We start from the raw sequence: 22,660 nt of genomic DNA, 5'->3' as shown, positions 1-22,660 counted from the left end.
TGAAATAACTAAAAAAAATGAAAAATGTAAATAAGAATGTTATTTATTAATGCCTAAAATAAAGCTAGTTATGCACAGGTTTTACAAATCATGAACAAATCTATTTTAATTCATGGGGGGAGAGAATATATAGTATTACACACATGTATAATTTTTTTTTTTTCACCTACAAAGATTCACGAGCCAACTCCTTTTTTAGAATTTTTTTTTTACAATTTTGCCTCACGTCCCATTTCCTAACCGAAACTAATCCTGACTAAATTTTAGGATCTTTGTCTTCTTGTCTCACTACGCCCCCCCAATACCTTCTACTCTAACCTCCAGTTCTTCCTTTCATCACCCTTCTGTCATTCCTGAAGTGGCACTAATCCCCCCCTTCTCTCTGTCTCTTCAGCTTTCTCCTCCCTTCCTCATTTTTTATGATCTTTCGCTACTGGAGCAAAACTAATCTAGGCACCATCCATGGGTAGAGACTCGCACGTCTTCCTTCCTCCTCCTCCTCCTCCTAAACTCCGCCCTGCCTCGCCCCGCCACCTTCTTTTCCCACCTTCCCTTTGTTGAGCAGTTATTCCCCGACTCCCGTGTTCCTCGTTTCTCTGCTTCGCTCCATCTCTGTCGCGGTCATGCTGTGCAGCGAGTGGGCTGGGATGAGCATACATGAGGCCAGAGAGAACAGGGCGAAGGAGATGAATGAGAGAGGAGATGAAGGAGAGCTGTGTCTTTCCGGCCATCCACGAATGGCAGCTTTCCACAGCTGTTGTTGTGTTGCACCCTGTGGAAATGCATCACACACTCCCCGGTTCCTTCCTGCTTAGGCTCCCTTTTATCTGACAGGCCGCGTGGCAGCAGGGCTCGCTGTTCCTGTGTATTCTGGGTGTGTGTGGGGCCGTAGGTGATGGCAGCTCCTGTCCTTCAGCTACATCTCTCATCTAAACTTCAAACTGTGCACCTCCCTCCTTTCTCCTGCCCCCCCCCCTCCCCCCCTCAAAGCTGCTCAACTGATTAAAAGGTAGTTTCACGTGGGGATGCCCTGTCCCGGGCATTTGAATTAATCATCAGCGCAAACATAAAGCGCCTGGTGCTGGACTGAAGGACAGAGGTGACAGAGGGGGTCCGGCCGGGACGCTGTCATTGTACCAAGGTGACACAGTGCTCCCTCGATCCGGTCTCCTCTCCAGTCTGTGAATGTGTGTGTTTATTAGCTTAATTTAACCGCAGTGCTCAATAAACCAGGCAGACCAGCTTCAATGACAACGAAGGTTCTTAACCATGTCTCACGAGTGTCCTCAGCTGTTGATAGGAGCTTTCTAGGACGCACTTTTGAGGCTTTGCTGCGTGTTCTGATATTTCAACACTGTCACACATTTAGAAAGACACTTTAGGTGCTTAAGCCCATGTTGCATCAGAAAAGCTGGATCTAAACTGACATTAGTTGACTGGTGTCGTGTGAAATCTTTGGCGCCCTGCAGCTTTCTGTTGCATCTTCCTCTTGCTCTCTTCACCTCCTACTCTACTTACCTTTTTTTGTTTATCTCTTGCTCCTCTTGCCGCTGCGATTCATTCGCTTTCCTTCTCCTTCGCCATCCCACTGTGAGAAAGCTTTACAAACCGACTTCCATTTCTCCTTAATTGATTCTTCTTCCCTCTCCTTCTTACTGCTATTTTTTCCTGTCATTGTCCTGCTGTGCTCAGTCCATTACATTTATATCAGTTCGTAGCGTGCCACAATTTTCCCCACTTCTTGCTTTTTTATTTTTATTTTTTGCAGAGATTTTTTTCTCCCCCTTTAATTCCTTGTTTTCCTGCCTTTTTAACCCCCTCCACCCTTTTCCCAAAAACCTTTTGCAACCTATTAACTCAAACGTCTCTTAATGTTTGAGTCCAATTTAAAAAGAATATTTAGCTTCAGACATATTGCAAGTTTTCACAGAAAAGCCAGAGTTCCAGTTTTCGCTCGTTTAGCTTCTCGCTAACTGGCAGCGTTAGCTTTGTGTAGCTTATGCATGAAATGGCGGCACGAGAAGAGAGGTGGGATGGTGGAAGGTATTCAGTCTGCAGTGTAGCTCTCTGCACACACACGTGCACTGCGCCATGTTCGTGCATGCACACTAACACATGCAGCCTGTTTGTCACGGCACTTTGAAGAGGCCGTACTGCGGCATTCACGCCACCAAGGAAACCATTTTGTGGCAGACCTGGACAAAACTTAAATGTAGATGTAAAAGACGTGTCGTCGCTGTTCGGCTTTCGCCTGCATGATGCGATTAAACACAAGTCAAAACATGTCACATTAAGTTGAACATTCTGGAAGGAGTAAGCTAGAAAGGCTCTCGTCTGCGAATTAAACGCGAAATGATTTTTCACAAAATACAGATGTTTTTATTTTATTTCGTGTTTTTAAGCATTTGTTTAATAGTTTTTATAGACACTGCCAACATTTCTAAATTATTTTGGATGATTCAACTTTTTTTTTAAATAATTGTTTTTTATTGTACTTTATAGATTTTTTATATTTATTTCACCATTGTTTTTTATTTTTATTTTTTTAATAACATGAAAATTAGAGTGATTTCTAAGTATTTATGAAATTGTTTTAGAAAAGCAAGCAAAAATGTGATTTCAATTTGATTGATTTATTTATTTATATTTTTAAGTCTAAAGTGTTTTGGTTAAGGTTTTTTTGTGTGTTTGTTTGTCTGATTTTTAAATAGAAATTACTTTTTTTTTTTTTTTTTTTTTTAAACTTTTCCTCAGTTTTTTTTCCACAAAGCCTTCACACGCATGGATGTTCACATAGAGCTTGGTGCGAGGCCCAAACCTTGGCTTATGTTAAATGCTTCGTTAACCTTCTGATGGTCGTTAGTGATACACAACCTGAGAGTCATTTAGAGTCATGTCAGCTGAAGCCACATGTCTGTTAGCCTCACAAAGTGACGCCGCCGGACATATGTGGTGGTATTTCTTTCGGAGTCATCGTCACACACTCCCACTGGTTTTTGTGGGTGCATTTGTGTGAATGCGTGTTGGTTTGTGTGTCTTATGAGTTGTCAGTGCCACAGTGTCAGAGCTTGGTTCAAGGCCAAAGATCGATTTAATAAGCAGTTGTGTAGCCTCAGCCTTGTTTCCCGACCCTTTTGTCCGAGCTCACTGGATTATGGCGATTATTTTTTTCCCTCAGATTTTAACCACTTTAAAGCCCCACTACCTGTGTGTGTGTGTCAATAAATATCTTTTATGTTTCTCTCTTTTTGTCCAGTTTTTCATTCTTCTAGCACACTGTCCCTCCGTACTATTTCCTTTCAGACCCTGTCCTGCTGAGAAGGTGATGCCCAGACACCGACCCCCCCTCTTTCTACGCTCCTTTTCCCTCTGTCTGACCTTGTTCCAATCTCTCCAACCTTCTTTCTTTTCTTCAGACATTCTCACTTGAACCTCTGCTGCTGTCCTTTTCATCTTGTGTCCACTTTTTGGTTTCGCTCTGTCATTTCAAATTTTCTCGCATCCCCCCGTCTTTTTTTCATTTCCTGTTTGCCCCCCTCCTCCATAATCTCCATCATTCCTGCTCTCAGTAATTTGCACAACACCGTTCCTAGTGCCATGCTTCTCAAACCTTTTTATTTTTTTATTTTTTTGTGTGACCTTTAAAAGAATCTGCATAGGGGGGCATATCTGGGGTTGCACAGCCAGTCAGTACTCATTTTTCATGGCATTGGTCCTTGAGTAATGGTAAACACCTTCCTCTGGTCGTTTGTCTGTTCCTTGCACCTTTTTTGTTTCACAAATCAGCAGCTTTGTTAACAAAGTTAAGAACCAAAGGAATGTCCAATCAGCAACTTGTGTCTTTACCTTAACTTTATCTAATTTTTCTGTTTTTTACTCTGTTGCAGCTTCAGAGGGATCAAAACAAATACAAAGTAAGCTCCAACATCAAAATAAATATTTTGTGTCATTGGCAATAATTAAACATACCGGTAAATGCTTTGTTTCATTAACTTTTATTCCTCTGAGATGTTTTCTTTCAAGAAATTCAATCCATTTGACCTTTTTAGGATGTGGAAAGACGAAAAATTAAAGCACCAATCCAACAATAACATATTTTTTTCCATTTAAGATGGCACTATTTCACAAAGATTTTTAAAACAGTGCAGTTCACATTTTTCAGTCTAGCTCTCATTAAAAATGTAGAAGTTGGAAAACTTTCTTTTTTTGTCACATGTATGTTACTAATACCTTTTTTACCCTTTTGTTTTTCAGAAACGGCACGTCTAAATGGGGTTTCCTCTTTAAGAGCAACTTTTCTTCCACTTCTCATCCTTCTCCTGTTGACATGTTGATTGGTCCATCATCATCTTCCCTGTTGATCTGTTTTTTTGTGTGAGTGGTCGGACAGACATTAAAAACCAGGGCGAAAATGACACGCGTTAAATTACTCATAGTAAATAAATCTACGGTTAGCTTCTAAAATAAGACATTTTTTGGCGGTTTACCTGTGAAATCCCAGAAAAGTGTCTTCTACAGAAAAAGTCACATTGACTCAGGGACCGACAATCTGAATTCCAGTGATTCATTTCTTGTTTTTTTCCACTCATTGAGCAAATACAAGAAAGCTACTGGGCTTGCCATGAGACTCATGTTTCACTGTGTGTGTGTCGGGACTTGTTCTAACAAAGTTATGTTGCTTAATTTTTGTTCAGTTTACATTTCTTCAAGTTGAGAAGAGGCCAAATCGACACACTGCTGTACTGAGTGACTCAGGCTGGTAGTTTATGAGCTGCAGAGAAACTTTTGAGTTGGATGTTTAGCTTCTTTTGTTCGTAAATGCTCTGCATGGACCAGGAAACATTTGTAACTGTGCATGAGTGGGAAATGTATGCTTTGCTTTTTCAAACTACTTACTTTGGTCAAATAAAATAATTTAGAAAACAAATGACAAGTACTTAGAAGATTGAAGTGGGCTGCTGCGCCCCCTACTGGGATTAAACTGGTTTTACTGGAGCCAAACTGGGTTGGTCATAAACTTTAAATTTGGAAGTCGGGGTTGGTGTTGTGAGGGAAGGATGAGGTAAAGATTTGCCGTCTCTGGCTGGACCCTAAACCTCCTGTTTTTGCACCCATCTTCCTGCTCCAGGACTGACTTTGGAAAGGAGGAGTTGAAGGAAAAGCAGCTTCTGTTGCTTAAATATATTGTAAAAGCTGACAAGGTGTTCATGCATCCTCCAACTTTGTTTTTTTTTTTTATTCCAAGACTTTGACATCTCTGCCTTTCTTCCTGGACCAATTATACTGAGGATTAATATGGATTCACTTTATAATCCCTAGCTAATTGATTTAGCACAATCTTGTATTTAATTAAGAAGATAAAAGTATATATTTTTTAGATATTCTTTGTAAAAAAAATTCCAGCAGATAATATTTTCAGTAGTTAAAGCATAAAAATAATCTGCAGCCCTACATTTTTTAATTATGCTTTATGTTCTGATTAAAAAATTAGATGTTTTTTATTTTATATTTGATTAATAACAATTGGTCTGCTAAATGCTTTATGCTTGGAAAATTTAATAAGTATGTAAAATTTATTTTGACTCTAGAAAAAAAAATTGTGAGCACTTACTTTTATTTTTTTATATTGTCAAAATGTCTGGGTGTGAAATTGTTTTGCTGTTTTGAGGCATATCTTTGCTTTTGTTTTGTTTTTATTCTCTTATGCTGATTTCTGCAATGGACGATAAACCAACGTTGGGATTTTTGCCTACTGGCCTTTTTTTCCATTGAATGTTATCCTTTAGTAGTAGATGTTTGTGTTTTATTGGTGTATTTTTTATTTTATTTGTTGCTGGTTTGTTTGCTTTCACATTTTAGTGAAGAATATTGCTTCTTCTGTGAAGAGCCATCTGCAATCTGAGCCTTTTTATTGTGGCAGGTCAACAAAATAAATGATTGCATTGAAATGCTCAGGGTTGGTTTCTTTTTTTTTTCTTTAACTTCCTGTTTAAACAAGTTTAAATGGATTTTCTTGTGAAATAACAGGTACCTGTGACAAGTCACAAACATCCAGAACATTATTTATTGGACAAATGCATTCAGTGTTTTACACAAATTCTTGAGATAAGGAGACTTCGGGGACTTAAAATGACCTTGCGGTATAAGAGGCCATTGTAATGTGAGTAACCTGATGGAATATTGAGCTGGGATTTTATCTATGGGGCCTCTGAGGCTGATAAGACTGATACCCAGTGGATTTCTGGTATTATTAGACACTCTGGTATTTTTGCCAATACATTGACCTTAAAGCAGTTATTTTCTGTCAACATGAGGGCTGAGGTTCAATCCAGCTCAAAAAGAGATGAGGTTTCTTTGTGTTTTAAATATAGGAGCGTACATCTAAATAAGCTGTAAAATGCATTTCCATTTATATAAGCTGTAATGTTGAACGTCTTATGAAGCCAGAGATGCAATTTCCTGGATAACAGTGCTAATGCTCCTATTTCATGGTTTATGATCTCTTCTGATGACACGTTTGTCGCCGTTAAGGCATGTTGTCGCGAAGCGCCTTTGATTCTGACCCTCACATAGAGATTTCCAAAGCTCATGTTTTCTTTCTTTTGCCATTGTGCATGAAGCAAGAGGGCTGAAATTGTTGGACAGAGATGGAAACTTGTAAGGGGGAAAAAAATTAAAAGAAAATCCCGTCCGCCATAATTGTGCGACTGTGTGTTTATTTACTTTCTGGCAAATGTTTTCAAGGTGCTAAAGGTTTTAGGTTTGATGGTCTTTGTATTTTATCTTTGGTTTCAAACAGGAAGATTTAAAATGCTCAAATAAAAAATTACAAGTTATAAAATATTGGGGGGGGGGGGGGTCTTGCTTTTCAAGAGTTTGTTTTGAGCTGATGGAAAAAAGCAGGATTGTAAACTTACTGCAGGACAAACGACACTCAGGAAAAAAGTCTTTAATGCCTTAAGTAGATTATGTGACTTCAAAAAACAGTTTCTGAAGTCACAAATTTAGTCTAAACAACAAAAAAGGAAGAAACATTTTTATCATACTGTAATTACAGCTAATCAAATTTCAACATGGCACATTCAATTGCCAGTCCCCAATTTAATTGCACTATGAATATTTTAGAATGAAAACATGATTGCTAATCTTCAATAAAACTATTATTAGCAAAGGACGCAAATTTTCTTTGCAAATTGCAGCCACATCCATCACGTTTAATTAAAACAAACTCAAATCAACACATTCAGTTCTATGGTCATGTTGTAATTGTCTTTCTTTCGTCAGTAGGAACGTGATTTTTCTTCTTTTTTTTTTTGACATTTTGATTTTTGACGGTTGTAATTTTTGGTCAAATATTAATTGAATTTTACCGCACTGCTTAAAATCATCAGTTTGAGTTTTATTTATATTCTTATCTTGTACATTTGACACACATACAGATTTATGTAAGGAGTTTTTGAAAGCTTAAAAAATTCAGAACAGTGATTTTCTTTTTTGAAACAATCTCATAATTAATATATTTAAAAAAAAGAAGAAGAAGAAAATTAGAAAACCTTGTTTTGAGGACTAAAGATGTCTGTGGAATTTCTTGTGAGGTGAGTATCAGCAGCCCTTCCTGAAGCTAGAAAGAAATCAAAGCCACTTTCTTTGTGCAAAATAACGGAAGTTGCAGTTTAAAACCAAAAGAATTTTCATCAGTTGATCGGTTACTTTATAAATGACTGAAAAATGATGCATGTACAGGGTTTGCTTAGTAAAAAAAAAAAAAACAACATGGTCAACTTTATTATTGAGAGAACGGACTATGTTCAAGTAAAAGAGGAGTTTAAATGTTCACTTTGACTTGGTCATGGTTACTATTTTTGATCCATTAGTTAAGCAGTCGGAGGGAGAGAAAAAATCTGACTCTACACACACAAAGGTGGAGTCATTTATTCCAGCTGATCATGGCTAACAATCACCTTTGCTTACCTTATTCAGAATTATTTGAATGTATTTTTACCCTTTAACCCTTGTGCTATCCCAGGCACTTTAACATTGGGAGTTGGGTCATCTAGACCCACTAGACAGTGCGCTGAAGTTTTTTTCTTCAATAGTTTGTGATCTTCAATGTTGTCCATGAATTACATGAAATCCTCTTCCCCTTTATCCACCTTTGTCATGGTAGGAATAACACGTCAATGTAAGGGTGGGGTCATAAGATAGCACAAGGGTTAAAAACAACATTAAGTTAGTGTACCTGGGTTTGCTCTGAAAAACTTAATTACCGGTAGCTGTTTGGTTTAACAGAGGTGTATGCATACATGTGTGTGTGGGGGTGTGTGTGGGGGGGGTGCAATTGAGCAACATTTTTTCTGCGCTGACTACAATATACTTTATGTAATGAAAAGCTAAATAGACACTCAGTAGAAACAGGCAGGAATCAATTAAATAAGTCTTATGTTCAGAAAATCAATTTTTTAAAAAGTTCAGATTGAGTGATGTATATCCATGATATCCATGCTCAATGATAACATTGTCACTTACATTTGGTGTCCAACCCTCCCTCCCTCCCTCCATCCATCCACTTTTTTAATCCGCATTAACCTCATAGGGGTCACAGGGTTGCTGAAGCCTGTCCCAGCTACTGTTGTGTGAACACAGGGTACACCCAGGACATGTCGCCAGTCTGTCGCAGGACCACACAATCATTCCCACACACACTCACACATGCACACCTATGGGGCACTTTAGTGTACATTTGGTGTCCTATAGAACCACCGTAAAAAAGATGGAAAAAATTAGCATGTACCGGTATATACTTTCTAATGTGTGAATTTAGAAGATAATCCTGATCGGTTTAACGCTCACAGAGAAATAAAAAGTCATGATTACTTTGTTTGAATGCATTGTTTTATGAAAATACTAGAGAGAAAAAAACAAAACTGTAAAAAGAGGAACTAAAAATGACACTTCAGGGTTAAAACAAAATGTGAATAGCAGAAGGATGGGTTCAGATTTTTAAGGGATCTACTTAAAGTGTATTTTGTATAAATAGCATTTTTGCCTTACATGAAAATTTCAGGAGTGAAGGAAAAGTTGAGGAACTGTTTTAATGTGTGAAGCATAATCATGCAAATTTCATGGGAAGAGATTGTGAAGACTAATCCTGTGCTTGTTAGGAAATCTGGATTTTAATGGAATAATTGAGTAACTTTGAAACTGCAGTGTATTTCAAAGGTTACCCAATAAAGGATGACGAAAATATTGTTTATACCAGGAGTTAGTTGGAGTTTTGAAGCGTGCCAAAACTTTGTCTTAACTGGTCTTTAAAGTTGGCCAGGTTTTGAAAATCATCTCTGCTGTCACCTTCCAATTATACAGTAAATCACAGCAGAAAATCCATTGTCCTCTTAGTTTGAGGTCTGTATCTTCCAGTATGCTAAGTTTTTCTTGGTTGAATGGCAAAACAAACTAAAACGGTTGTTCCTGTTGCATGTAAATGTAAAAAAGTGTTATTAACTTTCTTTTGTACATCAACTGTGCCTGTTGTGTTCTTTCATTTAACAGATCTAAACCACATCCAATTCAAAGATGTGTCACCACCAATCAGGAAAAACAGTCTCTTGACATTTCTTGCAAGTGTTGCATTCACATTTTCAACACTTCATAATCCGACACGGTGTATATTTCCTGGAGAGAATATCTAACTCTTTATGCAGTGAAGAGTAAAATCTTTAGGAAGCTAAGTCTGTAAAGAGGGATTTTAGAAGTTTGACTTAAACATATGGCCTTTTCAATTTCCTGTGTCAGGCTTCACTTCAGCAGTTTCTCAAGAGAACCGCCAAGCTGATCAACAGTTAAATCATACTTTTTCTCTTTTTCCAAAAAGAAGTCCTGGCTTCCCACAACCTTAAATCCCTCCACATATGGGATTTTGAACTGAGATGTTTGTCAAAAGCATTGTAAACTTTTTATTTAAAAGTTAAGAAACAGAGATCCAGTATTGCTCCTCACAGGTGTTTCAGCCCTCCGTGTGCTCACTGACCTTGAAGTGTCAATGCAGGCGTTTTTGGATGTAAAGGATGTGGTTCAAGAGTATCTCCTGCAAGCACTTGGAGAACATTCCTCTTGAGTAGCTTCTGCTCTTTGATGTACCTTAACTAACTCATTAGGACTTGTGAAGTGGGTCAGGAAATGTCAGCCAGTGGTTCTTTTACACCTCTGGGAAAGCTCAACCAGGAAAGAACAAGGAAATTCATAGTTTTTTAGAAAATTAGACAACTTTTGGTACTAAGTTAAGTAGTATAATAAAATAAAATGCAAAATAGCTTCCAAATTTTCCTTTTTGTTTTTCTAAATATATGAGAGAAATCAGGACAAAATCTGCAAACCAAGAACGTATTTTTTGAGTAAATCAGAAGCAAGCATGCAGACGGACTTCATTAGATAAAATAAAGTTAATGTTATTTTCACATTTTTCCATCAGTGATGTTCACAATACATGTGTAATGTAAAGACTGTGACTTGAACTTTTTATCAAAAGAGCATGGATTTACATTTCTGCCACAAAAATGTCTTTTTTTTCCACAGCTAGTTTGTTATGCAGTTTTAAAGTCAAAAACCTCTTTAGAAACATAAGTTAACTGTGTTCAGAGTAACTTATTACAAAAGGCATTACAGTGTCATTATGTTTAACTCAAGCAAAGTATTGTACAACATTACTGGTGAGTTTTGAGTAATGTCTTATGCATTTCATGGTAACTTGCGTATTTCAACCGGAAAAACGATCAAAATGTTATTCTTCAAAGCAGCAAAACCATGTGGTACAAACAGGTGAAAAAGATGCCACAAACAATAGATTTTTTCTTTTTTCTGGTTATGGTCAGTCATTTTGAGCATCTTTAAAATTTCTTTAGACTTAGTAAGCCAATTTTACCATAAACTTTATAGACCTAACCCTTTTAATTCATCTTTTATGTTTCTAAGAAGAGAAGCCTGTTTTTTCAATGAAAAATCTGTCAATTTTGTTGTTTTCAGCAAAGAAGTATGGTCATTTTAACCTGCTTTCCAGCGTTTGTTTTAGATTTTCTGAGACGCACAAGCTTCAGATTTTACTCTCTATTATTTTGCTTTCCACTAAGTAGATAGCCTATGTTTTTATTTTTAAGGACTAAGTGGTTAAAGCCGAGGGCCCTTTACCTGTGCTTTTTGTGCTTTCCTTTAGTTTTTAAAAAAATAACATTGTTATAAAACTGCATAAATCCTCATCTCAATGTAAAATGCTCTACCATGTCACTTCAGATTGTATATTTTTATATAGGTATTACAAGAAATACAAAGGTCATTTAACTGCATGACAATTGTGAAAAAAGTAAGAGATTACTTTCAAACGTCATTAACAAGTACTCTGACATATCACAGTTTGGAAATAATATACTGGTACTTAACCCTGGCATTCAATTATTTCAGTGTTTTAAAGCCACTTGACTTAGACAAGATTTATCACCTCATTTGAAGGTTTTATTACAGGGGTTAAGACTGGTTGACAAATCAAGACAGATTTAACTCTAAAAAACCAAATGCAGTTGATGTTATTTGATTTGTGTAAGCAACAACAATTGTTTATTTTGTGTAGATCTCAAATTTAAGTTGCAGCCTAAATCTAAGATAATCATTTTCTCTCCTAAGATGTTTGTTTTCTGGAACTCGCTGTTGTTATGAAAGGGATAATGGCCGATGAAGTGTGCATTATCAGAAATTAACTCACGCCAAAGAATCTTGAACCATCCGCGAAGTTCTTTAAATTCTGATAATGCACACTTCAAAGACCATTATCCCACTTTTACCATGGTCACTTACAAAAGAAATAAATATTCAATCCATTTTTAGTACTTTATTCTCGTCCTTTTTTTCGGTTTAAATCGCTTTTTTCACAAAAAATGGACAATTTGTTACGTGGTGCGGCGCATTGTAACGGTAGCATGACAACACAAAACTTAGCCTGCACCGAACTCGACTGCAGCGGCAAAGGAAAGCGATATATATGCTGATCATCACGATGGGTTAAATAAAACTTCAGTTTAGAGAGAAAGTTCACCTCTTACCGCTCGTTTTTGTCCAGATGATGAAGCAAAAGTTTGTTTCAAAGAAGCCAGTGCAGTGATATAGAACATTTAAGATATGTGACTTTATGTAACTTATTTTTTAGGTGTTATCACTGTGGATCATAACTTTTTAATCCACATCCAGCAGCCAATCAGAATCAAGTATTCACCCAGACCATGGTATAATATAAATTTAATGTGCATATAATTGTTCCACTGAAGATAATTTGTTCTTTGTTTAGTCTTCATAAACGTTTAGTTGTTGTTTTTTTTACTTTTTAGAAATGATGGTCAAGGCTTTAATTATCTGTGGCTGAAACCTGTTTGCGCTTCAAAAAAAATGACAGACTAACTGACATGGTGCTATTTCACTAAATTGCCTGCTGAGTAAAGGGTAATTATTTACTACTATATAATCTAGAAAGAGACAAACAGGAATAAAGGGGGAAAAAAACCTTGTTGGTTTTCAAATTAAATCAGACGAATTCTCTATCTTTTCAGTGGGAAAAAGTCCAATGATATGGGACAAATAATTTGGTTTAGTAATATGAACAATACTAAGAGAAAGATTAGCGAATACGTAATCTATTTGTAAGTATAGATAGATAGATAGATAGATAGATAGATAGATAGATAGATAGATAGATAGATAGATAGATAGATAGATAGATAGATAGATAGATAGATAGATAGATAGATAGATAGATAGATAGATAGATAGATAGATAGATAGATAGATAGATAGATAGATAGATAGATAGATAGATAGATAGATAGATAGATAGATAGATAGATAGATAGATAGATAGATAGATAATCCAGAATCCCAGGATCTTTAACATCATGTTTTTCAAAGGTGTAACTTCTTCTTTTCTGGACCAGCTCCAACTTGTAGGGTTTTTTTGCACGTTATGTCAGTTTCAGACATTCATCACAACTTGTTTACAGGACTCAAATTTGCACATGACTAGACCATTACACAACTTCTGTTTTTCATCATTTGCTTTGCAAAATATGGTGGTATATCATCAGTCTTTGAAAGGACTCGCTTCAGTTATTGTTTCTTTAAAAACTGCAAGCTGTAGAGCAACTGCCCACCATAATATTACCATCGCCTTGCTTAACACAATTTTATGCTCTTTAGAGAAGGTGCCTTTGGCCTGCATCTATCAAACTTCCCTTTTGCTTCTGGATGGTTAGGCTACTTATTAGCAAGCAGTACAAAATTATTATGTTTTACAAAAAGTAAATCACACCTGGAAGGTGGTTTTGATAAGTGGTTGTATTTTTTTGCTTAATACTATTCCGTTTACTATAAAAATGCATTAAAAAAAGCATAAAAAAATATGACTTTTGTTTCTGTGTTTCTGAGTTTGATCTTCTTTTTTTACACCAGGGAGCACAACCTTCTTTTACGAGCAGTAAAATTTTTACCACGATGATGTCCATCACTTGGTTTTAAAAGAAAATACATGTAACTTTGATTAGTTTTCTTTATATCCGCTTGCCCCCTATTGATGCAAACAAGCATCAAAACTTTGGCTCCTTCATTTATTTAGCATCTATGACAGCAAAAACATAACTGAATTATTTTTTTTCATTGCACAAAATGAATTCAGGCATTAAGTTGACATCAAGGAGGTTCAATACTTATTTTGTCTATTTGTATGTATAGTTATACCTGAGTCCATTTGTTGACAAAACTTTGAAACTGCTATAGTCTGCCTAACATTTGTTCCTATGCTTTGTCCAACGATAGCTGAAAATGTCCTAAAAAATGACTGTTTCAGAAGATTTAAGATCCCGTTCTTATCTGGAGAAGCAGGGATCTGTTGACACTGGGCGAGACTTTGCAGTATTTAAACATCTCTCATCTCTCTAACACACCACTCCATGTTTGAGTCATGGCTGTTGAGTGCAAATGAGCACCCGAGGAGTTGAGCGGAGCAGAATATTTCTCACCAGTTTTAAGCTCAGCGGCTGAGGCTTCACACACACGGGCCGTGTACATTAAAGCCACTGGCTGAATGAAACGCACTTCTGAATGCATCCCATGTGTGTGGATATGAGCAGGGGGTCCAGGTTCTGTGTACCAGACTGATAGCTGTGACAAACGTAGGATTATGAGACTGGCTTTTTATTTGAACACAGTGAAAACAGGCACAAATAAGCTAAGTCAGTCACACTTCACATTGCAATAAGCAAAGCAGCTTTCCTTCTTTTTTTCTCCCTCCCTATCCTTCTGGGTTTTTTTTCTTTCCCATTTGCTTTTATCCACGTTTAATGTGTGAAACTTTGATACTGAACATCCTATTTCCCCTGTTCTGGTCCACTGGCTTTACATGCAGATATGCTGGTAATTTGGATGGACTCAAGGGTCTCTCTTCTCTCCTGATGCTTTCTGACAAGGGAGTGTCTATTCATCCTCTGTGTTTAGCATAGCTGCTAGGGCATGGGCTGAATTGCTGTCTCATGGTGCTTCAAGTCTCGTTTTACACTGCAGGAACTGCTGAGGAATTGGATTAAGAACACATTCCTTTAGAGAAAAGCTTCACAGCCAGTCGCTTCTGATGGATACTTCACTCTGATACCAAAGCTTGTCACATGTTATTGCACAAAGTCACGCCAAGTGCAATTTTAAGTCATGCTGAGGCCATATCACACATGCTGTCGGCTCTGTGCATTCTCTTATAAGGCAGCCTCACCTGGGAGATATGAAGGAAAAAACACTGGAGTGTATTGAGAGTGTAGCAAGATTAGTTTCTTATCCTCACAACCCCCTTAAGAGGCTGCTGTATCCAAACTCCTGCAAGCCGATCTAAAGTCTGTCTTTGGGGAACCCTTTCAGTTTGCGTATTTACACGATGGAGGGGAGCAAAAATATTCTGTTTAAAATACCTATCACAGACATGATCTGTGCCCTCGCAGTGCGCGTCTGTTTTCCAGCATGCTCGGCCAAAATCAAATCATTATTTCTATTGTGAGTTTAAACACTCTTGAGGTTTCGGTTAACTTTATTAAAACAGTCCCAAGATATGAGAATATTTAGATTTCATACAATTAATTTGACAACAGAAATATGGGGATAATAGGTTAAGATCCTATGTTTGTGTCGGAATCTTTATTAGAGTTACATGTATGTGATTCATCACCTATACTCCTTTCTTTATGTTTGGATACATAAATTCTGTTATGCAAACGTTGAAAATGGTCAACATAAAAAAGAAATTAGAGATGTTTGAAGCCAAAAAAACACTGGCCTACTTTAAATCCTTTAAGGTTTCTGCTTCAAATCTTCTCTTAGCATGTTCTCCGCCATTTTCTTTACTGCAAAGATTCTACAGATCTGAAATGATCGCATTTAGTTCCGTGGAAACTTTAGTGGAAATGTTTGATTTGTTTTTGTATATTTTATGGAAACTTGTCATTAAGGTTATGTTACATCATTTTGTAACAAAAAATGTGTGAAATGAACACAGAATTGTTTCTGAGGGTTAAAAATAAAAGGAAAAGATGCCTAAATGCATATTTATAATACTGTTATTACCCGCACAAAGAAAATTCAAGTGATTTGGATGATATATAGAAAAGGGAGGTGCTAAGAACAAAGATTTAATGTATTTCAGAAGAGAGGTGACTAAAAAGATGTATTTAAAATCAGAAGTGCAGCCAAAACGAGTGATATGATAGACAGCTTTTGGAACAATCCTTAATATGTTATTAAAAAACTGCTTTTTTTGCACATTTGAAATTATATACAGGTCCATCTGTTATGCAAGGAGAATGTTTTTCACCATCATGACTCATGCTCTTACTTTGAAACTTTGTGACTTCTTTTTTTTTACTGTAAACTCAGTGCTGCTGGTGTTTACAGTTAAAAACAATCATTAAAAAACATTTCCATGTAATTCCTTTTTTTTCTTTTGCAAGTTGAGTAAGTCGGAGTTTCTCTCTAAACCAACACATTTGACAATGTTTCGGTGCGTTTGCCGCCCATCCAAGTCGCGCGCCGGTCCTCTGTGCAGTGATTATGAAGCCTCTGTTCATTGCCTCTTTTATTACCGTTATTATTAATAAATCAAGCAAGCCGTGAAGTCGGGTCGGGTACGTTCAGGTGGGGTGGGGGGGCGGCCCGTGGTGGTAATTGCTGGTGTAACAGTGTGTGCAGCCCCGCGGTGGCCTCGTAAGCGACCCGCTTTATTAGATCGGCCCGTATCGATCCGCGCTGCGCCGCGTTGACTAATCTCCAGGCGGGGAGAGGGCGCGCGCGGATCGATGAGCCTGGATTCAATCATGTCTGGAAACAGAGAAGGTAATTTATTGTAATCACGGGCGCTCCTGGGGAAAACGTGAGAACAACGCGCCCGTGAGGCCCGCGTGCAGAACTGCAGCGCGTGAGGAGCATGGTAGCCTGCTGGGTGACCTTCAGCTCCACGCCAAAATCCCCGTGAAGGCGGGTTTCTCAGCTCCGCAGAAACATTTTCACTCATTTAAAAGCATGCTTGACAGTAGCTGTCTCTCTAAGTGGATCGTTTGAGTTCGAAAAAGAGAAAAATTGAGCCAGAAATCGTAAAAACAAGGTGACAATACCCGGTGTTTTATTCAACAGCCTCACTTTTTAAAGCAGTGCAACATAGGAGGTATTTTTGTAAAATACCCAAACAAAGAAACTAATTGTTCTTGTTACGAGTTAACATGTGCAACAAGTTCTGGTTTAACAGAACCCATCAGGCCCGACAGTTTCTTTCCTCTTCTTCATTCTCCAGAAGGTACGCCGGCTTGTAGCGCGTCACGCCCTTCTCGTCCACCATCCGAAGGGCCGTGTTCCTGTGGGTGTTATCCATACTGCCCAGAGAAGTGTACCTGCAGGAGGGGACAGAAAGCTGTTGGTTTGTTGTTCACAGCTGAGAAAACAAAGAGAGGAGGAAAGCATCCCTACCCTTTGTCGTAGAGGATACAGTAGGGCACGTATAATGTCCTCAAGAATGACCAGATGTCATGATATGTCCAGTCCTGGAGAGCGCAATTAAAAGGGTAAACGGGCAGATTAAAAGGGCAAAAACAGGTTAAACAGAGTAAAAACATACAAATGATAAACCATAAAAGCACTAAATTGCTTAAAAGCCCACCATAAATACATACATAAGTTGATTAGTTTAGTAATTTAAAAGCCAAGCTAAAAAGTTGCATCTTTAATTTACATTTAAAAATCTCCATGGCTGCAGAAACTGTCAGATCTTCAGGTAAGTTATTCCACCACGGTATTGAAAGGAGGCCTCGCCTTGAGTCCTGGTTCTCATAGTGTGAAGAAAAAAGAGAGCTGAACCTGAGGGTCTGAGAGTCCTGGAGGTTTTTGTAAGAAATGAGGATGTTTGATAAATAGAAAGGTCATATTCCATTAAGACATTTAAGGAGAATCTTAAACAATCCTGAAGCTGACAGGCAGATTTGGACTTCAGGGCCACCGTATCTTCCTTAAGATGTTCAATTAACTATGAGAGTCCAGACTAAAAAACAGTTTTTTATGTCTTCAGTTCTCACCCTTTTCTTAATTACTTGTTTTAAAGAGAATTTGATTATTAATAATCCAATATAATAAATGCTTTTAGAGCTTTATAACTGTGATTTTGCGGTCATAATGGGGATTTTGTCTATGTGCTATCCGTTTGGACTATACAGACAAGTTGTTATTGTGTTTTTTTTTTTCTAATCAGTGCATTTTCTTCACCCGAAGCAGAAAAAACAACCATCTTCTCGCCAAAACCTGCAGTTTGTTTTAACTGGTTTGTGCCAGAGGGCTTGGTTAACATTGCTTTAACTAAGCTGCAAAATGTATACATTTTAAAGTGAAGAGTGACCTTGAAAATAATTCTTTTTATTAAAAAAAATAGAAGGGGAAAAAAAAGCTTTCTGCTAGTAAACAGGCTGTACTTGAATAATAATGTAATAAAACAAATACCACTAGTTTAGTGTAATTAATATTAACAATTAAGCTCAAAGTAAGAGAAAGTAGAGAAAAAAACAAGTTATTTATGTCTCAACAGCTACATATGCCTAATAATCATTTAAAGATACTTAATAAAGGCTTTTTTTAGACTTACGAGTAGCGGGTTGACTCTCATGTAGTCTGGCCAGCCAGGATCGGTCGGACACATGGGGGCGAGCGTCTGTGAATAGGGGTCGCTCCTCCTGGTTCCCATCAGGACAGCTTTCAGCTCCGGCCTCCTTTCTTGGACCTCATTCAGTGCTTGTCGAATACTGCCCTCCACCGAGATCAGCTCCAAGTTATACCTTCATAAGATGTGTAGACAATTATCAGGAATAGCAGAGGAGAAATAAAACCTATCTAATCTGAAAGAAATAATAACGGCAACGAAACATGTTCATAAAAAAAATAAAAAAAACCTTTTTGTCGTGTCTTGGAGGAATCTCTCCATTTCTGGAAATGGAGAGACGATGCGGATATACAGAGCTTTGACCTTGTCTTTCCCATCTGGGTTCCGCCTGAGGAAAACAAAAAGAAAGAAACTGGGTATGAAGCCATAATGGCCTGATCTGACACATGTTCTATTTTACCTGTTAAGCCTGAAACAACAACCTAAACATTTTCAAGATTCTAAAGACAGTTACATTTGTTATTAAACTAAAATTGCTCTGATTTCATGTTTCTTGTGTCTTCAACACAGAGAAATTGATTCTTTATTTATTTTAAGAAAACTTTGCAACAAGATACCAGAGATTTGAACGTTCCACAAAAGAGGAGCAAAACAAACGAAAAACAAAGATCAGTTCACTTCAGAATGTCCAAAGACAAATTCTCCTGTTTCCCCACTTTTATTTAAGTTAGACATTTCAAAGCCCACTGTGACAAACTGGTATCCTTATGAAGTTAATCTCAGTCTTCCCTTTCCATGAATGATTCCTCCTTTCCTGCTCTGTTACCTTCTGAGCGCAGCGTAGTAGAGGTGAAGCAGCGCCGTACAGTCTTTGCCTCCATTGAAGGCCACGCAGATTTGATCGGATGAATACTGGTCCAGAGCAGCTTCTATGGTCTTCAGTGCTGACTTGACTTTCACTCCCAACATAGTAGCTGTAGAAAAAAGTTGGTGGAACGTTATTTTTAACTTTACATACATTTGAATAAGCAAAATTATCCCAGTGTTTCTTTTGGATGCTTAGGAATATTAATTAGGTTCAAGTTGAAGCCTTTTTTCCTCTTTCCAATCGAAACAACAGTTAAACAAAATGGACTATGGTTCCAATATCTCCCAAACCGCCACATTTACAGCCTCTGTCACCCTCACCATCGTCAGCCAGTTTGTGGACCTCAGTAGGGGCAATGGACACCGAATCTCTGACCAAAGTTACAACGCTACCCTTCGGCAGCTCCTCCACCAGCTGTATTCTGGCTTTTTCCACCTCCTCCAGGCTCTCCGAATCCAGGACCAGTCTGACTTTGCTGTAGTTACTCAACCAGTCGGGGTAGGACCCAAGAGCCACCCTTTTGCCCCAGCTGGCCTGCAGTTTGGTCAGAGTGGGTGCGATGTCTGTCTCATCTGCATCCACAAACACCTTACAGGACAAGTTTGGTTACCCCTTTTTGCCCTAGTAAAACACATGAAAATCCTTGAATGACTTGCATGATGATGGCGTTACCTCACGACTGTGAAAGGTGGTTCCTGAAGTAGCAAAGAGCTGTTCCAGCCCCGTGAAGGCCCTCTCCATTAAAGCCGGGATCCCAGGGAACACATACACATTACGCACACTGACCTGTGAGAATGAGCATTCATACAAGAAAAACAAACACGTCTTCACCACAAAAAATATCCTGACCTATAAGAACTTCTTAAAATCATGAAAATTTTTATCTGAACCTGACAAGATGCATGAAATTCATTTTCAAGGATATTGAAGAAGTGAATATAAATTACTTAAAGCTATGAATCCCATTCTGTAAACATTAACATACCACAGGGTAGAGTTGTGGTTTCCCAGTTTGAGGATCCACTCCATAGTTGAGTTTGGCAGAACGGGGCACCTTAGCCATCTTCATGGCCGGACTGTTTTTGTCCGTCCCCCCAAAGAATTCCTTAACCAGCAAGGTGAGATCCGGATGGTGATACATCTCCTCTTGGAATGCCATGGCAATGCTTTCCAAGGTGACATCGTCATGGGTGGGTCCGATGCCCCCCGAGGTGAACAGGTGTGTATACTGAGAGGAGAGGAGGGCTACCTCTTTGGCTATGACCTCCTGTATATCTGGTATGACGGTTATACGCTGTACAGAGACGCCAAGTCTGCGAAGTGCTTGTGTTAGAAAGGTGCTGTTGGTGTCCACTGTGTAGCCCTGAAAAGAAGACAAAGTTTGACTCTAGAGTTTGCAGCCACACACACAAGTGACATTCAAGGACTACAAAAAACTCCAGACCGCCGCCTGATGAAATTCAAGGAGTCACAGTGAGCGTATGCTGAGAGTGAGGCGTGACATTGGACGAAAATCAAAGAGCTCATGTTTAAATCATGATCATGTCAAGTCAAGGAGTTATAGTCAACTTGTCATTTTAAATATGAAACATCACTGCCACATCAAATAACCATCACAAGGTTTTCCTTGGATCTTGAAATGGGGATCTGAGACGGGATAAGAGGCCCAAAATGATAACGACTCACTGCACATGTTAATAACATCAAACATCGTTTATTTAAGCCGTATTCAGGAGGCAGTTGTGCGTGATCTTTCAAGAAGCGAGCCTCTGCCACTCATTCTGAGGTTGAAAGCAACACAAAGCAAAAATATCAATCAACAACAAAAAAACCTCACCTTTAGAATCTCATCTCCAATGATAAGAATGGCTGCAGTGGGAGCCGCAGTGGAGCTCTGCCTCTCGGCGGACATGGCTGCTCTGCTGAGTTGTGCCGTCAGCCTCCTCACACGCACCCCCGCTCTACTTAAACTGGGCAAGGAAAAGCTGGGAAGAAATGTGTGACGTATAAGTGTTCAACTCCAAAACAAATTCCAAACCATCTCTTAAAAGTCGCCTTTAAAGGCTAAAATTAGTCACTATATGTTCCTTCATGCACAAACAACAATGCTTACATAAACATGGATCCACACAGACCACCCAAAAAAAGATCTACAGCAGTTCAGACCCTCTTTCCCTTCATGATTCCTATTCAATTAGGGGGTGTCTAGGGAAACAAAAAACATAAGAAGAAATAAGGGCAAAGAGCATTTAGAAAAACGAATGTAGTTCTGAGATTTTGAACATCGGCAATTTTTATTTAAAATGCAAGTCATGTAATAATTTGGGTCAGAAATGCTATTGTCCACCTTCAAAATCTTCCATGGAACAACTAAAACAAAGTCAACATGGACTTTCATAATTATGCTGCAGTATCTAACATAAACCTTTATTTGTTGATGTTGCTAAAATTCATATTGCCAATTTGTATTATACAATAAATTTATGAAATAAAGAAAACGATCACATTGTAAGTCTGCAACGTTGGAGACCCAGTTTTTCTTTACTGTGATTATTTTCTAGTAAGTTACAGAGAGAGTAGCAACGTTGGACACAATCTCAGTCTTATGTACCCTTTACATATTATTTTTTTACACCAACTTAAATACAGTTATGGACAAAGTTCTGTATTTTTATATTTTAAAAGAAGCAACTACTTTGGGGGAAAAAACTAGTGCCCGCGTTAAGGACTTTCAAATGTACGCTAGTAACTCTGAAGTCTTCTTGCTAGGTACTACTTCAACCTTTGGAAGGGAAGTCAACAACATCGCATTATTGCTAAAATACTAAATACCTTTTTATACTATTAATATAAACATTTGCGATTCTCAGTTAAGATGCGCTCGTAGTGTATCGAATTTGTAGTCCGGTATGTGAACATTATGTCCTTAATTTAAAGGTAACTTACTGTTACTCTGAAGCCGCATATGTCCTCGTTATGAATCCCCACAGCTGTGACGACGGTGGCTCAAGCCCTTTTGGTCCAATCACAAAAAGGAAAGTGACGTTAACAGCCAATGACTTTCAAGGGGCGGGTTTTAACGTTATGCATGTTCTTACAATATCCGGAAGCACGATAACGGTGATCGTCTTAGTTTGTCCAGGTGGTGTGAAGCTGTAGTTTGACTGTACCGAGAAAGGCATTGCATACGTCTGGTATCTAAAAAGTCTTTTCCCCCAGATTTGACGATTTGAGCTACTGTCAAGCTGACCGTCGCGGAAGGATGCGAGGGACGACTTCTTCGAAGGGGAGAGAAAAGGACAACAGCTACTCTCGCACGCCCCTAGTGGCTGGGAGGATCAAATCGGAAATTTCTGATCAGATTATCAACCTTGAAGATGATCAATCCGGAAATGTTGATGGCGCATTTTTGTTTATGTAATATTTTCTGTAAAAAGAGGCGAAATTTTAGCGACGTGTTGAAGGTTTAGTGTCTATTTTAAAGACAGATAAAAAAAAACCTGACCTACATTTAAATTATTGCACAACATTAGAATACAAAAAAACAAACTTTAAACCAAATTGATCATGTTGAGCAGTTCAGTGTCCTT

General features: G+C 38.1%; 2 protein-coding genes across 3 annotated transcripts in view; one reads left to right on the top strand and one right to left on the bottom strand.

Moving 5' to 3' along the window:
- Positions 1-5,948, top strand: part of efna4 (ephrin A4) — a 29,887-nt gene extending 23,939 nt beyond the window's left edge. The window contains exons 4-5 of the mRNA XM_011485293.4: positions 3,888-3,914; positions 4,255-5,948. Of these exons, the coding sequence (XP_011483595.1) occupies positions 3,888-3,914; positions 4,255-4,334 (107 nt within the window). The 3' untranslated portion in view covers positions 4,335-5,948. The remainder of the gene's footprint in view (positions 1-3,887; positions 3,915-4,254) is intronic.
- Positions 5,949-16,653: 10,705 nt separating this feature from the next.
- On the bottom strand, positions 16,654-22,406 carry flad1 (flavin adenine dinucleotide synthetase 1). 2 transcript variants are annotated; one of them, XM_004077893.5, is made up of 12 exons: positions 22,169-22,386; positions 22,017-22,083; positions 21,184-21,275; positions 20,908-21,055; positions 20,056-20,433; positions 19,743-19,856; positions 19,391-19,658; positions 19,029-19,176; positions 18,492-18,590; positions 18,188-18,377; positions 17,026-17,099; positions 16,654-16,949 (listed from the first exon to the last, which is right to left on the bottom strand). In XM_004077893.5, exons 3-12 carry the CDS (start codon positions 21,189-21,191, stop codon positions 16,814-16,816), a joined length of 1,563 nt encoding a protein of 520 aa, XP_004077941.1. In that variant the 5' UTR covers positions 21,192-21,275; positions 22,017-22,083; positions 22,169-22,386; the 3' UTR covers positions 16,654-16,813. The 2 variants fall into 2 exon arrangements, with proteins under 2 accessions (XP_004077941.1, XP_023820105.1); XM_023964337.2 differs by lacking the exon at positions 21,184-21,275 and having other exon boundaries at positions 22,169-22,406.
- Positions 22,407-22,660: the final 254 nt, after the last annotated feature.

This window comes from Oryzias latipes, chromosome 16, assembly GCF_053564925.1.
Source record: "Oryzias latipes strain Hd-rR chromosome 16, Olatipes_Hd-rR_3.1".
NCBI classification, from domain to species: domain Eukaryota; kingdom Metazoa; phylum Chordata; class Actinopteri; order Beloniformes; family Adrianichthyidae; genus Oryzias; species Oryzias latipes.
This window is presented reverse-complemented; position numbering and strand designations above follow the sequence as displayed.